Source organism: Nelumbo nucifera, chromosome 5 (assembly GCF_055504915.1).
Source record: "Nelumbo nucifera cultivar China Antique chromosome 5, China Antique-T2T, whole genome shotgun sequence".
Lineage (NCBI taxonomy): Eukaryota > Viridiplantae > Streptophyta > Magnoliopsida > Proteales > Nelumbonaceae > Nelumbo > Nelumbo nucifera.
Window position 1 is genome coordinate 61059442 of NC_142653.1, and position 11135 is coordinate 61070576.

The 11135-nt window shown below is 38.1% G+C and overlaps 1 protein-coding gene across 4 annotated transcripts; it reads left to right on the forward strand.

Moving 5' to 3' along the window:
• Window positions 1–5251: 5251 nt before the first annotated feature.
• On the forward strand, window positions 5252–9188 carry LOC104588566 (UDP-glycosyltransferase 88F3-like). Of its 4 annotated transcripts, none has more exons than XM_088887075.1 (3): window positions 5252–8114; window positions 8196–8273; window positions 8339–9188. In XM_088887075.1, the coding sequence occupies exon 1, from the start codon at window positions 5473–5475 to the stop codon at window positions 6916–6918; it is 1446 nt and encodes a 481-aa protein (XP_088743201.1). In that variant the 5' UTR covers window positions 5252–5472; the 3' UTR covers window positions 6919–8114; window positions 8196–8273; window positions 8339–9188. The 4 variants fall into 4 exon arrangements, with proteins under 4 accessions (XP_088743201.1, XP_010244852.1, XP_088743202.1 ...); XM_010246550.3 differs by having other exon boundaries at window positions 8906–9188; XM_088887076.1 differs by having other exon boundaries at window positions 8214–8273.
• The last annotated feature ends 1947 nt before the right edge of the window (window positions 9189–11135 follow it).

Here is an 11135-nt window from a genome sequence, read left to right on the forward strand (position 1 = left end):
GTCCGATACAGGCAGTAGGAAGTTGGGGTTGTTCCCTGGAGTTATCCATTGCTTCGTCTGACATTGCTAGAGGAAGCCATGAGAATTGGATTGTTTCAAGGAAGAAGAAGAAACTGAAAGAGTTTAGAGAGAAAGGCTTTTTGAAGCGTTTCCCACAGATGGCACCAAATGATGTAGCGCGATCCGGGCACTCCTAGCTGACTGCTGACTGGCTCCTTGTTGGCAACGAACGACACCTGAGAAGATGAAAGGAAGGATTCTCGGGGGTTTACCCGGTGGGAATACTCCGATGCTTAAGCTAGTATTGTGTATGGGAATTAAAGAGAAAACGAAGGCTAAGAGTGCAGGTCACACTTTATCACTATATTCGAGCGATTAGAGGTTTTTTCAGAAGACCTTTCTCCTCTGCCCTGAGGGCTTTTATAGGGGCGCTCTTGTGAGATCAGGTATAACCGTCACTGGGCCCCTGCCATAGCCGTTACCTGCCAGGGCTGCGCAGGTGGTCGTTGTGACGTACTCTTTGCCCGGGGAAGTGACACGTCTCCAAAGTGACAGGCACGCCTCCGTCTGTTGAGAGATGTGAGCGCAGACTGTCGAAAGGACAGGGGCTGTGCCGTCAATTAGGGACGAGGCGTAGTCTGACTAGTACAGTCTGTTAAATAGAAGCTTCCTGAGGAATGCTCGTGCGGCCCATTCGCGAGCTACTTTGCAGCGAGCTTGGAATACTTCAGGAGTACCCTTAGTAGAATTAGTCCTTGGGACGACTTGTCTGTTTGAGAGCTCGGGCGAGCTGGTTTTCTTAGCTCACAAGTTAAAGTTGCCTCGGAATATCCTTTTCGAGATAGCTCGGGGAACCCGAAGTTCGCGTTGTGGCGAGCCCCTCCTTTAGCGCGCTACGATGTAGCGAGCCGCTTTATGGGCCCATTAATTAATTGTACTGGACCACAATGCTGAGTTGTTGCTTATGCGGAGTCAGTGTCCACATGTCGCCGTTTCATAGGTTGAGTCAAATCATCCTTCATCAATTTTTAACTTGATTATTATGTTATAATTATTTTTCTACCCTTAAGAAATTTTTTAAATTTGTTACATAATTTCATTATTTTAACTATTTAAAATCTAGTTATGTTAAATATTTCTTTAGTTCAAATATTCAGTAATTTAATTTTTTTAATAATATATAAAGTATTTAAAATTTTTTGTTATTTGAATTTTATTTATTTTAAAGTTATTACATAATTTTAAATATTTTGTTATATATTATTTAGTTACTTTTAATATTTTATTATTTAAGATGTTTAGTTATTGAATTATTTAAAAAATATTTTATTTTTAAATGCTAAAATTTTTATTATTTAAATTGAATAATCTGGAAAACCATAATTTATATTGTTAGTACATAATTTCGTTATGAATCTTTTAAAAATATAATAATATGAATATTAGTAAATCTATTATGATTATTTTTTTGTATTTAATAAATATCTTAAAGTTATTATATAGTTTCGTTAGAATACTTAAATAATTTTTAAATTTTTTATTTAAACTTTAAATAGAGATAATTTAGGAGAAAGTGGGGTATAGTTGGGGAGGTTGTTTAGGAGAAATTTTAGGAGATGATATTATTTAGGTTATTGGGAACTTGGGGGGGGGGGGAGAGAGAGAGAGATTTTAGGTATTTTTTTATGGGGAAGGAGAGCGTCTCATTGGTTGTTTAAAAATGGCATGGAATAAAAAATAAAAAATTCAAAAAAAATGAGAAAATTTCCAGATTACTGTGTTTTAGTGTGTGTGTGTGTGTGTGTGTATACTAGTGGGGATCCATGCAATGCATGCGTTTTATTTAGAAAAAGCTAAACAATAGAAATACATAAGAGTATATAATTGTTTTATATTTCCGGTTGACTTTGGTTCAACAATTTTCCAACCCGACTAAGTTACGTCAATTTCAATTTGGCCATTTGTAAATCGAACAAAACTGAACCAACCCGACCATAGATATATATTAATATTTTATATTTTAAATATAATTTTTTAATACAGAAAAGTGGTAATATTCTCATATTTCTAAGTATAAAATATTTTATATCATAAATTTAATTTTTTAAATTTATTTTTTAATAATACTATTGTAATTTATTAAATTTAAATTTAATTTTTAAGTTTAAATCTTTTGAACAAGCATACCAAACCGAAAACATACCCAAATCGATACAACCCAAGTTGGTGGGTTTTCACTAATGGTCAGTCAGTTTCGAGTGACAAACTCCTGACCTGACTAAGTCGATTTGGTTGGAGAAATATCATGCAACCAAATTGAACCAATGCTTGAATACTTTTAATTTCAGCTAAATTAATAGTCTAATCTCTAATAAATAACAATAGTTTAGTCTCCAATATTTATTGAAAACTTATAGCAAAAAGATACAATTATCGAAAAGAAATTTATAATGAAAATACAATAGATATATCTAAAAAAAACAAAGTAATTACAAAATACAATAAATACAGAAAATATATTAAATTAGTTAATAAATAGTTAAATCCCTAATAAATATTAATCAATAAACTATACAAAATACATAATTACTAAAAATATATTTATAACAAAAATACAAAAAATTAAATTCTAAAAGTTAAATAATAGTTGTTTAATCTTCAATAATTATTGATAATTTTCTTTCAAATAACAAAACAAAAATAGATTTATAAATAATTACTGAAAATATATTTATCAAAAAATACAATAAATAATGATTGAAAATACGATAAATATTAACTTTATTATATATAATATATAATGAATATACACAATTATTTTAAAATTATTACTAATAAGTATTATTTTTTTGAAAGTTATTTTTTGTAATTTTTAATTGATATAAGTGAAATTAGTTATTTACAATATTATTTAGTTACTTAAATAATGTTGTTATTTAAATTTTTAAAATACTAATTATTTATTGAATTTAATAATCCATAAAATCATAATTATTACTATTGTTACATTATTCTTTATTAATTTTTTAAAATATTAAATTATTATTAATATGAATATTATGAAATCTATTATAATTATATTTCTACTTTTAATAAATTTATAAAAATTATGACATAATTTCGTTATTTTCACTATTTAAAATTTAGTCATGTTAAATATTTCATTATTTAAATATTTAAATAATATGTAAAATATTTAAAGTTTTTCATTATTTGAATTTTGTTTATTTTCATGTTATTACATTATATTAAATATTTTTATATAATTATTTAGTTATCTTTAATATTTTGTTATTTAAGGTATTTAGTTATTGAAATATTTAAATAATGTTTTATTTTTTAATGTTAAATTTTTATTATTTGAATAACATTTAAATTGAATAATTCATAAAATTATAATTTATATTGTTACTACGTAATTTTATGATGAATTTTGTAAAAAAATAGAATTATTAATAATATGAATATTATCAAATCTATTATAATTAATTTTTATGTTTTGAATAAATATTTTATAGTTAATATATAATTTTGTTATAATATTTAAATAGTTCTAAATTTTTTTAATTGAAACTTTCTTTACATGGATTTAGATAAAAATTGGGGTGGGGGGGGGATAAATAGGAATTAGTGATAGTTTAGGAGAAAATCTCTAGGAGATAAATAGGAATTAGAGTATGAAATCTACTAATTGACAAAATTGCGTATTTTGTTTGCAAAAGACCTTCAATAAAAAATAGTAGCTTTGGGATTTGCGAGCTAGTGACTTCATTGAACTAGTGACCATTCATGTAAGGGGATTGGTCCATTAGGGAACAAGGTTCACCCACTGATCAGGGAAAACCCGTCCTTTTCAAGGTGGGGTGGGGGCCGTGGGGAGGCCCTAGTTGCACAGGAAAAATTGCCATCCCTAAAACACTTGCGACCTATGAAGAATAGATATGTCATTATTCCAAGCAGGATTACCTGCAAACTCCTCCTCTCTACTAACCCACTTAACCTGTCCAACCTCCCAACAAAGGTCCAACAGAGGTTAACCCTTCGTTAACTATTACATTTTTAAAGCTAAATTATTTTTTATACTTTAATCTTTTGGGAAAATAGATTCCTATTTTTCAGTTACCCACAATACAAGATATTCTTCTTCCCCATTGGAAGGTAGTATACCAGATTCGACGAATAAAGCTTAACAGGAGCCCATTGTGAAAACAATCACCATGTATAGAGCTGTTGATTCTGTTGTCGTGAATAGAGTTGTTGTGTATAGAGCTGTTGTCTCTGTTGCCGTGAAAATTGTTGTTATAGAAACAGGGCTCTGCCTCATCGTGAAAATAGTCGCTGTAACCAGAGATGTTGACTTTGTTGCCATGAAAACAAAGTCTCTACCCAATCTTGAAAACAATCACCGTGTACGGAGTTCTTGGCTCTATGGCCTTGAAAACATCCATCATGATAACAAGGGCTTTGCCCCCTTGTGAAAAGAGTCTCAATGTATAGAGCTCTATTGCCGTGAAAATGGCCACTGTGAAAACAATCACTGTATGTAGAGTTGCGGATCCATTTATAATTGTCAAAATTATAATTCAGTATTCGATGGATTCATGTCAAGAATCAAGATATGTGCTAGACGCCCAAATCCACAATCCCAAAAGAATACTTTTTAGATTGTCTAATCACTTAATTGTGCCATAAAAGAAAATTTAGAGTAAGATTGATCTTATTGCTTCTAAAAATGGAAACAAAATGTTTCATTCGCTTATCTAGAATTGTGAAAAGGACTCACTTTGTTTGCATAGAAAGGAATAAGCTCTCTCTCCTTGTTCATCGGATCTGTTACGCTTTATTCGCCGGATATGGTATATTGGTTTCCAATAAGGAAGAAGAATGTCTGGTGTCGTGTGTAACTGAAAAGTAGGGATCTATTTTTCCAAAAGATTAAAGCATAAAAAATAATTTAATTTTTAAAAATTAATAGTTAACAGTTGGACAAGTTAAATGTATTGATAGGCCTGATCATTAAATAGGTTAGTAGAGAGGAGAGGAGGAAGAGGTGAGCAGAAAATCCGGCTTGCCATTATACATGAACACTGACGTATTCACTCGTGATAGGTTGCCAGTCCTCTATGCATGGTTTTTCCCAGCCTACTCAAATAAAATAAAAAGAGAAAAACAATATTTAGAGACTTTGGTCAATTCCTACCCACTCCATTATAAGCTTGCTAAGGAAGTAACAAGGAAATTTACAAATGAATTATCAGGTCAATTTGCTTGGCTCCCAAGTACCGTTTCTATGATGCTATCTACTAATTTACAAATTTATTAAGAGTAGCTTTGCTCTATAAATGGATGGAATTGGCTTTCTTCCTTTCTTTAAGAGCACATAGAGAGTACAGAGCAATCTCAGTGGATCATACAGTCATACCGATCTACAGAGACGAGAAAATAAGACAAAGATAAAATATTAAACTAAAAATGAAAGAAACCATAGTTCTGTACCCAACACCAGCTATGGGCCATCTGGTCTCGATTGTGGAGCTAAGCAAACTAATCCTCCACCACTATCCTCACCAATTTTCCGTCACAATCCTTCTCACCACCGGACTTCTAGATACACCGGCCACCACCTCCTACACCAACCGTATTTCTCAAACCCACCCTTCCATCGTCTTCCACCGCTTCCCACCACTCTGCAACCCTCCCTCCCTCGAGCCAACTCCTAATTACAGTCTTACAGCCATTGCCTTCGAATTCATCCGTCTTAACAACCCTAACGTTCTCCAGGCTCTCCAAACAATCTCAGAAACCTCCATTATTCGAGCTTTCATCATCGACTTCTTCTGCACCTCCGCCCTCCATGTTGCCTCTAATCTCAGCATCCCCACTTACTACTTCTTCACATCTGGCGCTGCTGCTCTCGCTGCCTTCCTCTACTTTCCAACCATCCATGCCCAGACAACCCAGAGCTTCAAAGGCCTCGCTACTACTGACCTCCACTTCCCAGGCCTACCACCGATCCGTGCTTCTCGCTTGCCGGAACCCGTACTCGACCGAGCCGACAAGGCCTACCTTGACTTCTTGTACTTCACAGCCCATCTCCCCAAAGCAAAAGGAATCATAGTCAACACTTTTGAGCTTCTAGAGCCAACAGCCATCAAAGCAGTCACTAGTGGGCTCTGCGTCCCGGACGCTCCGACCCCACCGGTTTATTATATCGGACCGTTGATTGCCGACCCTGATGATCGAACTGGGGAGGGTGGACATGCTGGTGCACACGAGTGCTTATCGTGGCTCGACACCCAGCCGAGTCAAAGCGTCGTGTTCTTGTGTTTTGGCAGCCAAGGTACCTTCTCTGTGGCACAGATGAAGGAGATAGCTAGTGGGTTGGAGAAGAGCGGCCAGAGGTTCTTGTGGGTGGTGCGAAGTCCGCCAGTGGAGGACCACATCAAACACTTCTTTGAACCAGAGAACCCAGACTTGGATCTTCTACTGCCAGAAGGATTTTTGGCTCGGATCAAAGGTCGAGGCCTTGTGGTAAAGTCGTGGGCACCGCAAGTGGAAGTGCTTAATCATGACTCTGTGGGAGGATTCGTGACTCATTGCGGGTGGAACTCGGTTTTGGAAGCCGTCTGTGCTGGCGTTCCGATGGTGGCGTGGCCTCTCTATGCCGAGCAACATATGAACAAGGCTGTGCTGGTGGAGGATTTGAAGCTAGCCATGCCGATCGAGCAATCGGAAGATGGGTTCGTAAGCTCGGCCGAGGTCGAGACACGTCTGAGAGCGTTGATGGCGTCGAGCGAAGGGAAAGAGAGCAGACAACGGAGTCGGGAGATGAAGGAGAAGGCTTGGGTCGCGTGGTCTGATGGGGGTTCGTCTCTTGTTGCCTTTTCGAAGTTGACTGAAATATGGAGACAAGGATGAAAGAAAATCGAACGGATCAGATGCTCCTGCTAGTGATTAGATGTTCCATCTCATAACAATAAGATGTTATTTTGGGATTTTAGTGGTGAATGTAGGGAAACTTATCCTGTGTGTGTATCATTGTTCTATATATACTTCCAGGGCCCATAATTGGCTTATAGTTGATTTGCTGACGATGTGGTGATCCGTGATCATTGTTGTTAATCTGAACCATCCAAAACGTGGCCCACCTTGTGGATATCAAGGAATCAAGATTGATGAGAACCCTCGCCAAATAAGCAAGTATATAGGAACCTTTCACGAAGAGAGTTTTGTTTCCTAGTTTCAATTTATACATCCCACCATATGATAAGGGGAATCTTCAGGCAGCTCCCCCTCAGAAATAGAAATCTCGATTGAGGACGTATGGAAATCGAAATTAATGCTATCCCATTCAATAAATCCGAAATTTGTTTCCGCTCGCCGTTAGTCACTAGATCACCGGAGCATCGAAGCTAATTTCTCAGAATTGTTTTTTCTCCGGAGCTTCATCTCCCTCGTCTTCTTTCTCATTTTCGAACCTAGGACATCCTCGCCGTTTCTCAGAACCGTTAATCACCAGATCACCGGAGCTCTACAGAAAGCGTCTTCTCATCGTCTTTTTCCTCACACCGAATCACCGGAGCTAATTTCTCAGAGCTGTTTACTGAGCCTCGTCCCAGTCACGTTAAGGCACTGCCGCCAGGAGATGCTGCAAATCATCCTGAAGATAGCCCTCTCCTCACCCGTAGCCGGCGGGTTAGGGTTGTGTCAGCTCATGAGCCTCGTATTGTGGATGAGGTTCCTAACTTGATAGGGATAAAGGGAAACGTCCTGCGGAGGAGATGGGGGAGAGCAGTCACCCCCAGCTGTGAAAAAGGCAATGGGTAGTGTCACCTGTGCGATTAATAGAGCATATTGCTATAGATGTGGTTGGCATTCCTCAATGTGTGAGGACTTCAGCAGGAAGGGTAAGTAGGGGTCTCCGCACAATCCATCCTCCATGTGCGCCAAGTGAGGAAGGTGCGGTTTCGGCCGTTGATGCTTCAGAATGCCTTCAGTCGGCGAGGGTGGCTACAATGGTTTCTCCTGGGCTCGAGACGCATAGGCAGGGCAGTGAGCCTGTAAAGAAGATTGCTGCCGGCGCACGAGAGAGAGGCGTTAAAATTCCCGATTTGGTAAGTCCTTTGGTTTGTATTTGTTTGGTTTGCCGATTTGTGTATACATCACTGCCAATGTGTTTGTGTATTTCATTTCAGTCTTTTGTTTTGAGGAAGGTGGAAGCAGAGGATGACTTTGGTCCCCGATTTCCGGACGGGCACATTAGTTGTGATGAGGTATCATTACTGTCTTGTTTGCGTGGTATCAATTGGTGATGCTAAACTTTGTCTATTGTTTTTAGGTTTCGTATGAATAATAACATATAAGAGCAATTTTTGGGTTTAAAAAAAATAAAAAATAGGTTAATCTTTTAAAAAATAATATCAATAAAGGGCAAAAACATTGTTCATCTTCTTCTTTTTGCCATTTGTTCATCAGAGTCGCCGCTCCGCCACCACCGTCACCTTTGCCTCTGCCTCTGGCAATGTTGCCAGAGGTATAGGTGGCAGCAGCGGCGCTGGTGGTTTTTTTGTCCAATGTTGCCACCTCCGCCTCCGCCTTCGGCAACATTGCCGGAGATGGGTGGAGATAGAGGTGGTGACGGCGGCGGAGAGAGGAATGACCACCAGCGCCGCCGCCACCACCTCTACCTCCGGCCACCTTCGGCAATGTTGCCGGAGGCAGAGGCGGCGAACGGCAATGGTGGGTGGTGGCAGCAGCGAACGACGGCTCTGATGAATAAATGCCAAGAAAAAAAAGATGAACAGTATTTTTGCACTTTATTGATATTATTTTTAAAAAGTTAACCTATTTTTAAATATATTATTTTTATTGATATTAAACCCCACAAATTGCCCTTATATGCTAGAAACCCAACAAAAAAGGCTGTCGCAGCTACGGAAGAGACGCGCATAACTTGTTGAGATGGAGGAGCAGAGGGCGAAGGTGGAGGCGATTTTTGAAATGCGGGACGAGTGGTTTAGTCTTAGCTGATCAGATCTACTATGTTGTTCATTCATTTTTGTTATTTTCTGTATTGTGAATTGCCATTGTACATCCTGCTTAGTAGAAACAAAGGCATTGCTTCCTATAAGGTCTATTCTATTCCTATTCGTCACTTGATTTTTGTCGCCTTATTTGATTTGGCGAGATGTGGATGGATTCTTGTTAATTTGATGGCGTTGTCACATTTTGATGAGGGGTGTCCCCCTTTATTTTATTGCATCCTAATGATTGGTGGTGGGGTGTATTAGTAGGAAGCTCTGCAGCCTTTGAAGTTTGAATCATGGCCCCTTTATTTTAGTGCCTCTGTTTTCAAATAAACATCGCAGGGGCTTTCTTGTGTAAGATTTTCTGTACAACAACCCATCTTGTAGGTAGAACCTTTTGATTCTGGTCAGGAGTTTCTTCCTAGATGGGGGATTCAAAAGCAGGGTTCCATCTCTGAGGTATTTTATGTATACCTCTCTCCAATCTATTGTTCCCACAGTGAAGCACTCATTGTCTGTATTTGGGATACACATTTCACAATCATGTTGTACCTTGGCTGTGTCCTTTTTCATCTCAAAGAAGTTGTTATGTCACCATAGTATGCCTCATGGGCTTCTTGTAATACTATCACAACTTCTGTTGGTCCTAGGCATCTTACTCTGACTCCATTTGTCATCTTACGGTATAGTACCTCATTCACCAATTGGTATCGCAGTAGTACCTTATGGTCATGTGTTGTGAAGGTAGGTTTTTTAGCTTTTCTACTATTTCTAGCCTTTAGTCATCTGCTCCTACTATATCTTTGTACTTGATCCAATGTGCCAGCTTTTCTGTCAAGGGTTTGCCTTGCATTTGGATGGTTATGGCGATAGGTTCTTCGCTTGATTGTATTTTTGAGCCTCAGGTAGTTAAGGCATTTGCGTATCTATTTTTCACTTTGTTCTGGTGTTCATAGCTTACATTTAGATCTTTTGTCAAATTTTGGATCAGTGTCCTATATGGTAGTATTAATACTTCTTTCACGGTGGTTTATCCTCCCATCTGGCTGATAACAAGCTTAGAATCCCTTATCACCTTTACATTCCTTGTTCTAGAGTCTCTTGCAACCACCAACCCTAAGGTGAGAGCTTCATACTCTGCGATGTTATGGGAACAGGGGAACTGTAATTTAAATGAGTATGTTGCGGTTTGTCTAGTTGGGGGAAGCTAAAGTGACTCCCACCCCTGCTGAATAATTGGTACAACTACCATTGAATGTGAGGATACATTCGGCATTTTCTACTCTTGCGATGAAGGGGATTTCTCCGGGTATCTCGTCGAAAATGTGGAACTCGTCGTTGGAAGGGAAAGATGATAATAGGTCAACTACTACTTGGCATTTGATAGCCTTCGGTTGTGTATATTCAATGTTGTACTCGCTCAGTTGCATCATCCACTTGACTAATCTTCCTGATAGTTGAGGTCTATCGATGAAGTAACGGATTGGGTCATTTTTCACTATTTGTGCTTTCGCTTTCAATATAGGAATTCTACTTCCTGTTCGAGTCGTAATAGCTCTTGTCCTGGACTTTTTAGTACCACCTTCTGCCCTAGTATGTAGTGTCTGAACTTTTGGGTGGCGAAGACTAACGCTAGGCATTGCTGCTCCATGTGGGAGTAATTCTTTTCTGCTGGTTTAGGCATCCTACTAGCATAGTAAATGGGGCATTCTTGTTTCTCTTCGTTTTCTTAGGCTAACAGACATCCCACAACTTTTGAGTTGGATACAATGTAGAGCCTGAATTCATGGCCATTTCTTGGGGGAGACATGTTTGGTGCTTGCACTAGGGCTTGCTGGTGTTGCAATGACCACTTGAATGCAATAGATTTATTTATCAGTTTCAGGAATGGGGGTGCGACGGGTGCTAAACCTAGGATAAACCTTCTGAGATAGGACACTTTTCCTAAAAATGTTTTGAATTGGGACTCATTGCTTGGGGGAGGGAGGTTGAGAACCGCCTTCACTTTCCCTTCGTACGGTTGAATACTGGTCTAGTTAACTCTGTACACTAAGAATTTTACCAATTGAACTCCGAATGCACATTTTAAAGGGTTCAGTTTCAAGTTGA